The sequence below is a fragment of the Dromiciops gliroides genome, chromosome 2, assembly GCF_019393635.1.
Source record: "Dromiciops gliroides isolate mDroGli1 chromosome 2, mDroGli1.pri, whole genome shotgun sequence".
Classification (NCBI taxonomy): Eukaryota; Metazoa; Chordata; class Mammalia; order Microbiotheria; family Microbiotheriidae; genus Dromiciops; species Dromiciops gliroides.
The window spans coordinates 561,069,122-561,085,848 of NC_057862.1; the positions used below are offsets into that span (position 1 = coordinate 561,069,122).

General features: G+C 41.8%; 1 protein-coding gene across 3 annotated transcripts in view; it reads left to right on the forward strand.

The window, feature by feature from the left end:
• The window catches only part of OVOL2 (ovo like zinc finger 2), a 62,803-nt gene that overhangs the window by 20,819 nt on the left and 25,257 nt on the right, over positions 1 to 16,727 (forward strand). For all 3 annotated transcript variants that reach the window (XM_043986040.1, XM_043986039.1, XM_043986037.1), the window contains one exon: positions 687 to 876. In XM_043986040.1, coding sequence (XP_043841975.1) covers positions 687 to 876 — 190 coding nt within the window. The remainder of the gene's footprint in view (positions 1 to 686; positions 877 to 16,727) is intronic.

Genomic DNA, 16,727 nt, shown 5'->3' on the forward strand with positions numbered 1-16,727 from the left:
TCATCTGTACTTCACCTCAAAGGACCCTTCCAGTGCAAAATCTAGAATCCCATGATTTGTCTCTGCCCTGTGCTGGTTTTCAGACTCACTTTTAAGATGAGGAAAAACAGAATACAAATAATTTACGCCTTCCTCATTCCCATTTGGATTCTGATGCAACATGAAGCATTTGCCTGGTATTTTTAGATAGTGGAAACCACATGCAGCCAAAGCTAGAGGCTTATTTTAGGCAGAACATACTTCAAAGTAAGCCCCTGCCTACACTTCCTCCATTTGATTGTCGACCTTTTTTATCAGGCCTTTTGGGGGACCTTTAGAAGCCAATAGAATATAAGCTCTGTGAGGGCATGGACTTTTCCTTTCTTTGTATTTAAATCAGCAGCTCTTAGCACAGTGCATATAGTAGGAGCTTATTGGATGCTTGTTGAATTAGAACCCAGATATCCCTTCCATCCATTCCCTGTCCTCTCTATTCTTTTCTTTTTTTGTGGGGCAGTGAGGGTTAAGTGAATTGCTCAGGTCACACAGCTGTAAGTGTCAAGTGTCTGAGGCCGAATTTGAACTCAGGTCCTCCTGAATCCAGGGCTGGTGCTTTATCCACTGTGCCACCTAGCTGCCCCCTCATCCTCTCTTTTCTAATTCATTTCTCCTTATCTGCTAACCTGGCTTCTTTTTCTGCTTCCCAGTTCACAACAGGGACCTGTAATGAAGCTATGGTGTATAGTTGCGAGCTATGTGGCAAAGGCTTTTGTCTCCAGCGGATGCTCAACAGGCACCTCAAGTGCCACAACCAGGTGAAAAGACACCTGTGCACCTTCTGTGGCAAAGGCTTCAATGATACTTTTGACCTGAAAAGGCACGTCCGGACTCACACAGGTAAGGAAGAGCTTTTGGTGGTCATGGTAGTTAGTGGTGGTGTTTTTTCAAGTTGCATCTTCCACTCAAGTCATGTCATGTCCCTTTCTGGTATAGAATTGATTCTGGAGTCTCAGGGCTATGCTAGGGTCACAGAAGCCTTACTGGTTCTACCAGGTGAGAAGGGCCTTGTTCTGGGCCTGGCGGTGGACTTAACATGAGTCTGTCCTCAGAGGACCAGTCTGGCTAACTGTAGACACTCATCCCCAGATGGTTCGTGTTTTGGCCATAGTGGCTCTGCAGAAACTTCTTTCTACTAAGGTCCTGAAGTGTGGTGGTCTGTTTTGGTGGAGGAAATGCCCACTCCAATGAAAAAGCATTAGACCATTGAAGAAAAAAAAGGTACAGGTGGTTCAATGGTCTTTTACGGAAGGGACAGGTTCCTTTTCTTTGAAAGTTTTATTAATGCCCTTGTTTTATGCTGCTGTCCTTTTCTGATATGCTTCTTTCTAGCCCATTGAACCTGTCTAACTCTAAGGAAAAAAATGCCCAACAGTTAAACAAAACCAGTTAACACAGGGTGTTCTCCTAGTCCCTTACCTGTTGACTAAGAGACATGAATTGGGTTTCATCCAAGATTGCCGCCTGAATTTAGGCTGCCTTTCATTCTTGTTTTCTTTTTTTTCTAAAGTCCAGTTTCTCTCCCCATCCCTGTCTACTTTCTCCACCACCCACTGAGAAGGCAAGAAAAAGGGTACCTGTTTCACTGATGCATTGTTGGTGTTATTTTTAGGCTTTATATATATATTGTTCACATGATGCTTCCCTCCCACCCCTCATGTTGTAGTATTTCATACAGGTCTTCCCATTCTTTTTGTGTGTGTGTGTGTGTGTGGCAATTGGGGTTAAGTGACTTGCCCAGGGTCACACAGCTAGTAAGTGTTAAGTGTCTGAGGCCGGATTTGAACTCAGGTACTCCTGACTCTAGGGCCGGTACTCTATCCACTGCGCCACCTAGCTGCCCCAGTCTTCCCATTCTTTAAACTTCTCAGTCATCATTTCTTACAACCTCCTTTTCTAGCTCTCAGAGTCTATTGGAGGGACCATTTTTGGGAAAACTGCACAGTGGGTAGAGAGTGCCAGGCTTGGAGTCAGAAAGATTTAAGTTCAAATCCAGCCTCAGATACTTACTAAGCTGTGTGACTGTGGGCAAGTTATTTCATCTCTGTCTCTGTTTCCTCCACTGTAAAATGGAGGGATAATAGGACCTAGCTCAGAGTTATTAGGAAGAGCAAATGAGAAGTTTATAAAGGGCTTAACCTAGTGCTTGGCACGTAGCTGGTACTTAATAAATGGTTCTTCTCTTTCATCTCAGTGTGGCAGAAAGAATACTACACTTGAAATGAGGAGGTTTGGGTTTTTATTGCAAGCTGTGCAGCTCAGCAGCTTCCTGGTTTAGGGCAAGTCTTGTGATCTGAGCCTTGGTTACCTCATCTATAAAATGGGTATATTAAGACCCCTTCCCTCTTCCACACAACTATTGTGAGGAACAACTGGGATGGTGCGGGGGAAATCATTTGGAAAAGTGTGATGAGCCGGACAGATCCTAGTTACCGTTAATTATTCCATGTTCTTCCTCTATCTTCTTTGACTGCTAAGATGTGGTTTTCAGTGGCATGGTTCCCGCTGATATTTTATACAACTTTCCTGGGAAATGAGCCTAGTTTTAAATGGCACTCTGTTCCCGTTGAAAGGACAAAAACAGAAGAAGGGAGATCTTCGTTCTGTTTGAGATTCTGCCCCAGCCTCCCACTCTGACCTGGCATACACTACTTTAGCTCCTTGTCCCTTGGCGTCCCCATTTAGAAAAAGCATAAGTTTTTCCTTGTCTTCTAACCCAGTGTTTTGTTGATTAGTCGTGTCCGACTCTTCGTGACCCCATTTGGGGTCTTCTTGGCAGAGATACTGCAGTGGTTTTGCCATTTCTCCAGCTCATTTTATAGATGAGGAAATGGAGGCAAACAGGGTGAAGTGACTTGCCCAGGGGAACACAGCTAGTGTGTGTAGCAGATTTGAACTCAGGTCCTCCTAATTCCATGCCTAGTACTCTATCCACTGTACCAATTACATACCTTAATCCAATGGTGTCAAACTCAAATATTCTCTTTACGTGAGGATCCCTGAGTGCCACATCCTGACCTGGTTTGAAAATATAACATTATCTCTGTTTCATTGTATTTTTTATTGATTTTGTTATATATTTCCCAATTACATTTTTATCTGGTTCTGGCTTCACTTGGCCATATTTGACACCGATGCTAGGGAAATGATTTGAGCCTAGAAGTGATGGGAAGGGTTGTGTCTAATCTAGATGGGTCTGTACAACATAAAAGGAAACTGAGGACCAGCAAGTAGTCAGTGTATTGGGACTGCACAGACAACGGATTCAGGGGGAAAAAATCAGTTAAAATGGCTAGAATCCAGGCAATAGCGTGAGCGTTCTGCTCAGTACAGATATCATCTGAAGGCCCCAAACCTTTGCTTTTTTTTCCATCTGGTGGGCTTCTGTGATAATTCTCTTGTCATTCAATGGGGGTGATACAAGTGTCCCGAGCTTTTTTAATAGTTGCCCCAGAGCACCAGCCCTGGAGTCAGGAGTACCTGAGTTCAAATCCAGCCTCAGACATTTGACACTTACTAGCTGTATGACCCTGGGCAAGTCACTTAACCCCAATTGCCTCACCCCCCCAAAAAAAAAGTAATAGCTGCCCCAACAGTATCAGAGTGGATAAAGGAAACTTGAAATCCTGCCTCAAATACTAGCCATCCAGTGATTTGCAAGGCAAGTCACTTTACTGATCATGATGTTAACGGCTAAAATTCTAGCTAAACTGTCTAAAATATCTAATGAGTGGTCGCCAATAAATTATAAGCTTTAGCAAGAGTTAGACTTTTAAGCATTTAGTAAGGAGAATAAGAATTTGGTAAAGAGAGAGAGAAAGGCCTAGATTTCTATCTATTAAAGGGAGAGCACATTTTTAGCTCCGCTCTCCACCAGCGTCCTCAGGAAAGAGCCCGAGACTGAGCGCCAGTCTCTTCCTTCCTCCTCCCACTAGCCCGCGTCACTTCCTGACTCCTGGTCTTGCCCTCAAAGACCTTCCTTTCATGGGCAGAACTCTTCTACAGTAAGTATCCAGCAGGTGGCGTTATTCCAATCGTTACAATGACCTTATTTTCCTCATCTGTAAAATGGGAGTGTTAAAAATATCTGTAATATGTTTACTTTGTACAAAGGGTTGTTGTGAAGATCATGGTGGATATCATGTAAAGCACTTGGCAGAAATGTCACCAGTGATCATGATGGTGATAATGAAGAAAAATCTGTGTGTATCTTAAGGATATGTGACTTTTTTTTTTTTGGTGAGGCAATTAGGGTTAAGTGACTTGCCCAGGGTCACACAGCTAGTGAGTGTGTAAAGTGTCTGAGGCTGGATTTGAACTCAGGTCCTCCTGAATCCAGGGCCGGTGCTCTATCCACTGTGCCACCTAGCTGCCCTGACGTTATTATTTTTGAAAGGTGGGACCTATGATTTCATTGGCACGGGGCTTTTCCAGTGAGGAAACACCTACTGATGCAAGTCAGCAACTCTTATGTATTGTCTTAGAGAATTGGCTGGGGTACAGTGCGATGGAGGTTGTATGACTAATGAGGGGCCCAGAGCCAGTATGTATTGGGCCTGTACTCTCTCCTACACTGCTAGCTAGGATACCAAGCTGCCTCTTATATGACATTAATTATACAGTTAATTACATTTGACTGTAATTATAGCTACTGTCTCTGAGCAAAGAGAAGCAGCCTCAGAAGTAGCTGTTGATTGAGTCACCCTTTGATCAATAAAGACTCCATGTTGCCTCAACCGTAATAGGTTAAAATCTGTAGTGCCTGAGCTGAACTCTCAGGGCATATGGAGGTAGAGGGTCCTTGTTGAAAAGTTTTTCTCTTTTTCCCCAGTTGTAGAGATCCATTAATGGTATATAATGAAGTGTGTGTGTGGATAATCCATCCACATCTGTCCATCTGTACCCCTCCTTCAGCAGAATGTGAGGCAGCCAGAATTTAGCTAGCCCCTCAGCTGTGGTGAATTGACAGCATTTATTGGGTATTCATTGTGTATGTAAAGTTCTTTGGATTAAAAAATGAGTTGACAGGGCAGCTAGGTGGTACAGTGGAAAAAGCACTGGCCTTGGATTCAGGAGGACCTGAGTTCAAATCCAGCCTCAGACACTTGACATTAACTAGCTGTGTGACCCTGGGCAAGTCACTTAACCCTCATTGCCACACAAAAAAAATAGATAAATGAATGAATAAAATAAATTTTTAAAAAATGAGTTGACACTAAAAAAAAACCAAAAAACAAAGGGGCAGCTAGATGGCGCAGTGGATAGAGCACTGGCCTTGGAGTCAGGAGTACCTGAGTTCAAATCCGGCCTTAGACACTTAACACTTACTAGCTGTGTGACCCTGGGCAAGTCACTTAACCCCAATTGCCTCACTATAAAAAAAAAAAAATGAGTTGAGTGCCTGATCTGGAGTCTATAGTGTAACAAGGGAAAAAGAAGATAATAATTAAATGGTTACTCTTCTTTGTATATGCCATTATGCCATATCCTCTGTAGCCGGTGAGCCCTTGAGGGCAAGGCCTGGTTCTTTTTTTGTCTCTGTAGTCCCAGGTTAATTCTGTGATTTTCACATATTAATTTGCTAAATTGAAATGTAAACTTAATTCAGGTGCATAGAAAATATGTGCATGGGGGAGTCAATGAGGAGGTCCGGATTTTTGATCACAGTGGTTTGCATCTTGGCTTTGCTGTTTATTATCAGTGTGATTTTGGACAATGTTTGGGCCTTGTAAAATGGGAGGAGAGGTTTGGACTAGATTACCTAAGGTTTCTTCCAGTTCCAAATCTATTATCATAGGAATTGGGGTTCAATGGAGTGAACCAGCTGGTATTAAGGAGGTCTTTGTGAAGGTGCTTAAATGTGAATAGGTCTTAAGGCAGAAGGATGTGGTTGAATTGGAGAGGAACAGAGATACACACTGGATCAGGTCCTTGCTCTCATGGGGCTTACAGTCTAGTGAGGGAGAAAAACCTGTAGGTTAACAAGTAACTAATAACTGATCAACAGATATTAAGTGCCTGAAATATGCTAGGCAATGCACTAGGCTTGGAAAAGCAAGTTACAGATACAAAGCATGAAAGAAATAAATATACAAGAGGTACAAAGTAAGTGTATGTGAAAGTCAAGGGTGGAATCAAGAAATAAATTGACCTCTCGAGAAAGATGATTAGCAAGTAGAAATTGTTTTTTTGCCTGAAAAAAAAAGTCAATCCTTGGAGATAGACACCCAAAACTAGGATTTCTAGCCCTGGAAGCTCAGTCCATTGGATCTGGCACTTCTATGATGTGGCTGGGCTCTGACTATCTTTGCTAGTGAGTGCAGGGCTTGAGCTCCATTCCCCCTGCTTTACTTCTATGGTTTCAGTTTAAGGTTTGAGGGTAGTTTTAAAAAAAAAAGCCCAAATTAACACCTTTTGGACTGACCCTGACACTCAGTGTGGTGGAGCAGTACCACTTATCGCCCATTCTTACTCTTTGTCCATGGAGGGCTGGCAGAGAGAAGGGTGTGGTCTGAATACACAGTGACAGCCTGGTCGTCTGAGTCCCACTTGGAGCTAAAAGATACAGATGAATCATGCAGATCTTGGCACGACCAGATTTTGCTTCTGTGTGTTTCACTTGTGGACAATGCTAATGGCTCTTTTAAAGAGGATACATTAACATGTGTAGTATGAAATAAAATAATAGTAATACACTACCTTTCTTACCTTTTTTTCCAAAAAGTTTTTATATGCACGATCTTGTTTGAAAAGAGAATATAATTCCCACTTAGTTTATAGTCGTCTAGAGGAGCACTATTCAACTCTTGGTGCTTTTTTTTGTTTTGTTTTTTGTTTTTGGTGAGGCAATTGGGGTTAAGTGACTTGCCCAGGGTCACAGAGCGAGTAAGTGTCAAGTGTCTGAGGTTAGATTTGAACTCAGGTCCTCCTGAATCCAGGGCCGGTGCTCTATCCACTGGTGCCACCTACCTGCCCTGCAATGCTCAACTCTTAACTCCAGCGGCAACCAGATAGAAATATTTCACAAAATAAATAAAAATACAACGTAGATAATATTAACTTGTGGTTTTCTAAGGCAATGTGTGGCCTGCAAGGACCCTTATGTAAGTTTTAGCAGCTGGTTTCTACATTTTTTCTTTGACATTACTAGGCTAGAAAACTGACAAAACATGGATGATAGAACTCAAATCAGTGCTATATCTTAAGGCATTTCACTATTAATTATTTGTAATTTTAACAGAGGTTGTAATAAGTAGGCAGATTTATCTATATGTATATGTATAGAGATATATAGATATAACCTATATCAGATTACCTGCTGTCTAGGGGAGGGGGGAGGGAGGGGAGGGAGGGAGAAAAATCTGAAATTGGAAAGCATGTATAAACAAAAGTTGAGAACTATCTTTACATGTAACGGAAAAAATAAAATACCTCACACATTAAAAAAAAAAAAATAAGTAGGCAGATTGACTTAAATGCATTTCCCCTCTTCTCCCTGCCCCGAATCATTTTTTTTGGTGGAGGTGCTAGTAGGTATTGAAATGATAGAATTTTTTTAAAAAAGACTAGAGGGCCCAAGTGATCCATGAACTTCTATCCAAGAACACTGGCCTCCTTGTTGCTCCTTGAATAAGATACGCTATCTCTTGGCTCCTGGCATTTTTTTCTAGCCAATCCTCATGCCTGGAATGGTCTCCCCTCTCATCAAAACCTCATAGATTCTCTTGCTTCCTTCATTCCCAGCTAAAATCTTACCTCCTTTCCCAGTCCTTCTTAATTCCACTGACTTCCCTCTGTTAATTACTTCCAATTTATCCTGTCTGATAGCTTGTTTGAACACAGTTGTTCTCATGTTGTCTCCCCACCTAGACTGTAAGCTCCTTGAGAGCAGGGATTGCTTTTTATCCTCCTTTGTATCCCTAGCGCCTTGCCTGGCATGCTGCAGGAGCTTAGTATGTTTCATGGTCGGCCTGGTTCTGCCCAGGAACAACTGAAAACTGTGCTCCAATTGTAGAGATTCACTTGAGGTTCCTCACTAGCAGCAGGAGACTCTTTTTGTTCTCTCCACTACTTATCTCTTCCTCTGTTGTTGTTGGTAAGTCATTTCAGTTGTATCTGACACTTTGCGACCCCATTTGGGGTTTTCTTGGCAAAGTACTGGAGTGGTTTGCCATTTCCTTGCTCAGCTCATTTTACAGAGGAGGAAACTGAGGCAAACAGGGTTAAGTGACTTGCCCAGGGTCATATGGCTAGTGAGTTTCTGAGGCAGAATTTGAACTCAGGTCTTCCCAACTCCAGGCCTGGTACTTTCTCCACTGTGCCATCTAGCTGCCTTATCCTTCTCTAAGGAACCCATTCTCTTTGGCTCTTGTATAAAATAGTACCAGTAGCTTGAGGACAGAAATTTGAGGTTCTGCATATTTTCTGGTCAACGCACAGCTTGACTAGCACAAAAGACCCCCTTATGGGTCAACCAGAAAGGCAGCATGTTGTGGTGGTGAGAACACTTGGTCTCTTATCAGAGCACCTGGGTTCCTAACTCTGCTACAGAGCCACCTACGTGGCCTTGGGCAAATGACTCTTCAGTTTCTTCATCTATGAAATTAAAGGGCTGGTCTAGAAGCTTTCAAAAGGTTCCTTCAAAATCAGTATCAAGGATTCTCCAAGCCATACCACCAGCCCAAAAACACTGTATCAGAATTGCTGGAAAACTAATACTGTGGTCAGATGAGACAGCAGTTTATTTGTTTTTTATTATTAAATATTTTCTTCATTTCATGATTTGCCACCTTCCCATTGTAATTGCACTATGTTGATTAACAAACCAAATTGACTTGGTAAAGCAAATCAAGGCTTAAAATCTTTCAACAAGATCTGTTTTCCTTTCATAGATGAGAAAAACAGATAACTTCATTAAAGCATTGGTTGTCGATGTCAGCTGAGGTATAAAATAGGGAAACTTATGATCGCCAAAAATATTTTGCCAGTGTAATGGGTGAATGCAGTGTCCTGAAGTGTCTTACACCTACCTCTCATGTGGATATAGTTCTAGGTTAGCTTGGTTAGTCCTCTCATGCTGGCTGTTTCAGGTTCACAGAGAAGTCTTACCCCGATACAGTCACACATTCTCTCAGAGTAGTAGAGAATAGTTGGTTTTGGGAGATTATAATTGCTCTGCTCACCATTTGAGCCCCTGTCAGCGTGTTTCCACTTACACAAAAGCAGACGTTCATAATCATGACACTTTTAGATCTGAAACCTAGTAATTTACTTAACAAAAAAGAAAAAAAAACCACCTCAGGTACTCACATTAAAGCAAATGCAGGAATAATTCTGGGTTGCACTCTATCAGTGCAGCCAATAGGTGTTGAAGAGACTGGGCACATACAGCCAAATGCCAAGGAATCACAGGAATGAGAAAAATTTACATACTTGAGTTATTCTACAACTCTGGAATTGAAAACTTCAATCAGTACCCTTTTTCCTGTCTCAGAAATGGTCTAAAAAATTTCTTAATGAACATAGCGTTTATGTTGAACCAGTACTTCTGCTAGGCTGAGTTGGTCCATGCTGTACTTTGTTAACATCTTTCTAGACTTCAGCCAAACTAGTTCATCTACCCAGTGAATTCTCTTATTCTCTGCTTTCAAACTATTTTTCTGCTCAGCTGAACTTAATTCCTACACTGCAGCTGTAGTATCCATTACTTTCAAATTCAGCCAAGGGAGTTCTAAAAACTCTGCTTTCATCTTTCTCTCTCATCTTATCTTGTTGGGTCAGAACATGAACAACCCTGCCTTAGCTTATGATTAGTAACCAAATTCTCATCTTCCACCTTTAATCAGATCCATTTGTCCCATAATTATAACTCCTTTTTTTAAATTTTTTTTTAATTTTAATTTTTTTTATTTTTTTATTATAACTCCTTCTTAAAGGCACTGCTTCCAGGACGCACTGTCCCAAGCTTCAAGGGGTTCCAGCCTTGTCTCATAATTATAGAACAGAGTTGGTAGCCCTACCTTGTCAAATCCAAAACGATCAACTGCTTATCTTAGAATACACTGAGTTGAACCACCTCATTTTATAGGCGAGGAAGCTAAAGCAGATCGAGTTTAATTGATTTGACCAGTCACTGTTAGACTAGACAGCTAGTCAGTGCCTGAGGTAGAACTTGAACTTGGGTCTTTCTGATTGCAAGCCCAGTGTCTATCTACGACATCTTTTAGCTGCCTCTTAGTTAGAGGTATAGCAAAGGTAACAGATGGCCAACAGGAGCGTAGCAACTTAAATATTTACAGGATGTTAAAAGACCCAGAGTAGAGGGCAACCCCCACTCTGCAGGGTAGAGCCTTTAAGGTGAATTGTAAAATGACATGCACAACCATCTATGTGTATAATTGTGAAATGACACAGACAACTACGGCTTAGACAACATGTCTGTGTCATTGCTAGGTTGTGATATAAACTGCTAGAGGATGAATGGTTGGGTATTTATTGTGTGCATTATTAATCAATATCAGGAACAAAGGTATAAACACTTATTTTGGAAGAAAATAAAAAAGCATCAGTCAGAGCACAACTTGGGAGTTAGAAAGACTTGAGCTTTTATGTTGTTTCTAATATTAGTTGTGTGTTCCTGGGCTGCACCTCTCTGAGCTGTTCAGTTTCCTTGTCTTAAATAGGGATAATAATATTTGCCCTACCTATCCCATCATATTGTTGTGAGGAAAGTGTTTTGTAAACCTTGAGGAGCTCTAGAAATTTAAACTATTGTTATTAGCTAGTTGAGGTTTTTTGTTTTAGAATTATCCTATTCAACCTTTTCAAAAGAAAGTTTTGTCTTTTTTTATTTTAATAGTATTTTTCCCAATTATATGTAAATAATTTTCAACATTTTTGTAAGTATTTCAGATTTTCCTCCCCTCCCCAATACAGGAAGCAATCTGATATAGTTATATATGTACAATCATGTTAAACAAATTTCCACTTTAGTTATGTTGTGAGAGAAGTATCAGAACAAAAGGGAAAGACCACAAGAAAGAAAAAACAAAAACAACAAAAAATGAAAATAGAATGCTTTGATCTGTATTGACTCCATAGTTCTTTTTCTGGACATGGAGAACATTTTCCATCATGAGTCATTTGGAATTGTCTTAGATCATTGCATTGCTGAGAAGAGCAAAGTCTATCATAGTTGATCATTGCACAGTGTTGTTGTTATTGTGTACAATGCTCTCTTGGTTCTGCTTACTTCACTTAGCATCAGTTCATGTAAGTCTTTCCAGGTTTTTCTGAAATATGCCTGCCCATAATTTCTTTTTTTTTTCTTTTTTGCCCATAATTTCTTTTTTGGTTTTTTTTTTTTTTTTATGGGGCAATTGGGGTTAAGTGACTTGCCCAGGGTCACACAGCTAGTACGTGTTAAGTGTCTGAGGCGCAGATTTGAACTCAGGTCCTCCTGAATCCAGGCCGGTGCTCTATCCACTGTGCCACCTACTGCCCCACCATAATTTCTTATAGCACAATAAGTATTCAATTACATTCATATACCACAACTTGTTCAGCCATTCCCCAGTTGGTGGACATTCCCTCAATTAAGTTTTGTCTTTTGGAGGGAAAGCTGCACTGCCGTGTCAAGAGCAGACATTCTTGACTTAATTATTTTCTGTAGAACTAGGCTCTTTTTGGTAGACTTTGCTTTCATATTCAACCCACCCCTCTCTTTCTTTCCTTGTCCTTTGGCATGGCTGTTCTCACTGTCCCCCACATTGCACTTCCATCCCCCCCCCCCCCCCCCCCCCGCTTGGAATTCACCTCACGGTTCAGTACAAATGCACAATTTCTGTCTATTCTTTAACATTAGCAGCTCCTCAAAATATATCCTGTTTCCTTCAAATGCCCGAGTGTCCTGCTTACCCCATGTGGGGATATAGCTGGAGATGGAGCATGTGTCACAGCTAGGGTCGGTCCACACAGCAGCAACATCCAGAGGCATCACGTAATCACAATTAGGCAGTTAACATTGTAGTTTCTCAGCCTCTCTCTGAACCACTGCAGTTCTGTTCATGTCACCATCCTCCTGATCAGTCAGGGTTGCAACCTTAAAGCCATTCTCCCTGATTCCATGTATCCAGTCAGTTGCCAGATCTTGTTCATTTCTACTTTCAAAATGTTAACCGGGAGGACTTTTCCTGTAATTGAGTCACCTTTGCCACAGAGGGCTTGATCACCATGACAAGGAAAACAATGGGGGGGGCGGGGGGGGGGGGGCTAGGTGGTGCAGTAGATAAAGCACCAGCCCTAGGATTCAGGAGGACCTGATGTTCAAATCCTGCCTTAGACACTTGACACTTACTAGCGTGTGACCCTGGGCAAAGTCACTTAACCCCCATTGCCGCCCCACAATACAAAACAAAAACAAAACAAACAAAAAAAACCAAGGGGTGGAGGGCCTCTAGTTGTCGTCCTATGATTAAGCCAGTGAACTTACAGTCTGCCAGCTCACAGCTCTGGGGCATTTATATAGAGAACTTATAAATTACTACCCCTAAGGAATCATATCAAATTGGATTAATACTAATTGGAATACTGAGGGGTCCAAATGAATTAGTTCTCACACTTTATGATCAAAATGAGAATATATAAAGAATCTCAGATATACTTCAGGACCAATTTCAAAGCATTACCTTCTACATGAAGGGCGTTTTCTTTCCTCTACCCAGTGGCCTTTCCCCCCAAATTATCTTATTTGTATATGCCTCTGTATGTTCATATTGTTTTCTGGTTTTGCCTTTGTATCTCTAGAGCCTTGCATACTTCCTCGTACACAGTAGTCACTTAATAAGTGATTGATTGTTTTTTAAAAATAAAATTTTATTGACTTTTTGTTTTTACATTGTGCCTTTATTTCCCTCTCTTCCCAGAAAGCTGTCCTTTATAACATATAATATTATATATAATAATACTTATTATAATTATAATAATATAATAATAATTTGGGGGGGGCAATGGGGGTTAAGTGACTTACCCAGGGTCACATAGCTAGTGTCAAGTGTCTGAGGCCAGATTTGAACTCAGGTACTCCTGAATCCAGGGCTGGTGCTCTATCCACTGTGCCATCTAGCTGCTCCAACATATGATATTTTTAAAGAGAAAGAAGAGAAAAAACCAGTCTGCAAAACTGATCAATGTATTGAAAATCTATAAACATATTCAATGTTCTACATGGATGTGCCACTCCCATATTCCTCTGCCAAGAAATGGGGATGGGCATAGAGGGTAGGAAGTTTTATGTATGCTTTTGCTTGTGTTTTTGTACTTCTTAAATATTCGCTTTTGATTTTCATGGTTATTGTCTAGCTCATTCTTGCCCAGGGAGATGGGGTGTTGGTAGTAATCATGAAATCCTGCTTTCTTCCCTGACTTAACCTTAGTAATAAGCCTACACCTTGGTTTGAGTGTACATAGTACCTAATGTTATACTTAACATATAACCACCAGAAACATTCAGGCACAACCTACAAAGCCTAATGGAGCCTGGGACTAGAATGCTGGAGTACCTCTCAATGAATCCTTCCTATTACATACTGGGAACAGGGTACAGAACCCTTTGGAAATAGCACCCTACCTCACTTTTGGTGGGAAGGTTGTATTGGCTCAGAGCATGGCCATGTGAGGCAGCTAGGTAGACCAACTTGTTAGGAAGGCATTTGGTGGCTCAAGCCTGAGTCAGGATGACCTGAATTCAAACCTAAGCCTCAGACACTTGAGACGTACTAGGTGTGTGACCCTGGGCAAGTCACTTACCTCTGTTTCCCATTATCACTGGAGAAGGAAATACAATACCACTCCAGTATCTACCAAGAAAACTCCATGTGTTGGAGGCAGCCGGGTGCCACAGTGGATAAAGCACTGGCCCTTGGATTCAGGAGGACCTGAGTTCAAACCTAGCCTCGAGACGCTTTTGAACCGCTTACTAGTTGTGTGACTCACTTGGGCACATTGCCCTGAAGAAAAAAATGAAGAAAGAGAGAAAGAGAAAACTCCATGGACAGTAATAGTCCATGAGGTCACAGAGTGCAGACACAACTGAGCAACAATGGCTATTTGAGGCCTAGGATGTTATTTACTGAGAGTTAGGCCCAGAAATTGCTATAAAATTGATAGAACTTTAAGTCTACTGCCCAGCCATCCTTGCTGTCATGGAGAACCTGTATTTTAATTTCCAGGCTAAGGTAATTACATGCTGGTTGCCACAATCTTTTAGTTTTATAGTATAGTATTCCCTTTCACATATTCCCAGTCCAGTGTCAGTGGAGGGAAGAAAATGAACCTATTTGCTGTTTTCTCACCCATAGCATTCCATTTCCCACCTGTGGGGCTTTGCAGTCTATTCCTCAAGTATAGAATGCATATTAACTAATTTCCATCTCTTATGATGCCTCAGTTCTTCTTTTTTTTTTTAAGTGAGGCAATTGGGGTTAAGTGACTTGCCCAGGGTTACACAGCTAGTAAGTGGTTAAGTGTCTGATTCCGGATTTGAACTCAGGTACTCCTGACTCCAAGGCCGGTGCTCTATCCACTGCGCCACCTAGCCGCCCCGATGCCTCAGTTGTCATATGTCAAATGAGCTGGAGAATGGAAATGGAAAATCTTTCCAGGATCTTTGCCAAGAAAACCCCAGATGGGGTCACAAAGAGTCAGACACAACTGAAACAACCAGACACAGCCAACAGTAGGATCCCTCTAGCTTAGGTACAGAGCCTCCTAAATGAGACCTTCTTTGATTCCCCCTTAGCCCCACCCCCATCATCCTTTTGATTCAAGAGGTCAGTGCTCTCTTTACCTCTTTAGTTTGTATACACATTGTGTTTACTCATCGTGTACAGGATGTATTCACTTCAGTAGAACATAAAATCCTTAAGGGCAGCTGCCGTTTTGGTTTATTTAGTTTTAATATTTCTCCCCATTTTGTAGCACTGTCTGGCATATAGCAGGTGGTTGATAAACATTGATTGATTTCCTTGTTGTATGAAAAAACTGGAAGCAACTAAAGAATAATGCCCCATCAGTGATCTACTGCTCATTGAGGTGGTGGGCAGTCTGAACTATTCAAGATTTGTGTGGTAGATCCATAAGATGATAAGGTTTGTGTGGGCATGTGAAATGCCCTTCTTTCTTTCATTCATGAGGGTTAAGTGACTTGCCCAGGGTCACACAGTGAAATGCTGTTTCTACCTCTAAAATGTAGCATTGACTGTGAGGTACTTTCTTCTTTCCCTGATTCTCTCTTCCTTCCCCCCCCCCCCACCCCCCCCCACCCCCCGCCCAATCCCTTAAGGTATGATACTTCTTTTTAGTGGTTAACTTTCAGGAAAAATAGACATAGGGGGGGGTGGCACTGGCCATGGTTTCAGAAGTACCTGAGTTCAAATCTGGCCTCAGACACTTGACACTAGCTGTGTGACCCTGGGCAAGTCACTTAACCCTCGTTGCCCTGCTTTAAAAAAAAAAAATAGACACAGGACCAGAGAGGTCCAAGGGCATGTTGGCACAAGGACAGTGCCTACCACAACCTTGAAGGGGCCATTTTGTACCATGAAAAGTTTTTCATAAATTAGAGAGAGAAAGAGAGTGAGTAAGTGAGGGGAGGGGGTGGGGGGGGGGAGGAGACAGGAGCTACATAAAAGTTCCAAAAACTGGCCTTAGCCCACGAAGAATCCTTTTGGTTCTTCAGTTGGTTGGGGAGGGGCTCTGTCACAGAGAGAATTTGTGAAAGAAGTGGTAATTCATAAAACCAGAGGTCATTTAGGGAGGGCCAGAACCCAGCCAGGAATGAGGGAACATACAGTGTCCTTGGTTTCCCTACTCCATCTGCCAAGGACTCCTGGGTCTCCTGCTGCTATTGGAGCTATGTGCTAAATGGAGAAACTACCCATTTATCCGAGAGCAAGACATTCCATCTCTTAGTTCCAGTCTTTTTCTCTGGCTGTCCCCCATGCCTGGAATGCTCTCCCTCCCCTACTCTGACTCCTAACCTCCCTGGTTTCCTTTAGGTCCCAATTAAAATCTTACCATCTATAGGAAGCCTTCCCTAACCCCTTTTAATTCCAGTGCTTGCTTTCTGTTAATCAGTTCCTATTTATCCTGTATCTGGCTTGCTCAGTATGTATTTGTTTGCATTTTGTCTCCCCTGTTGGATTGTAAGCAAGGACTGTCTTTTATCTCTTTTTGTATGCCCAGTACTTAGCACAGGGCCTGGCACCTAGTAGGTCCTTAATAAACATTTATTGATTAGCTTTATTTATTGTTACCAATCAGCTTTACCTACATGAAGAGAATCCTCATGATCACATATGACAATTGGTCATTCAGCCTCTGCTTTGTGTGTGTGTGTGTGTGTGAGTTGGGGTTAAGTGACTTGCCCGGGGTCACACAGCTAGTAAGTGTCACATGTCTGAGACCAGATTTGAACTCAGGTCCTCCTGAATCCAGGGCCGGTGCTCTATCCACTGTGCCACCTATCTGCCCCTCAGCCTTTGCTTAAAGACCTCCAAAGGTTGGACCTTCTACTTTTGGATACCTCTACTGGTTAAGAAGACTTTCTAGACTAAATTTTCCCCTTTGCAACTTATACCCATAGCTCCTAGTCCTGTTCTCAGGTCAAACAAACAAACAAAAAAGCCCTATCT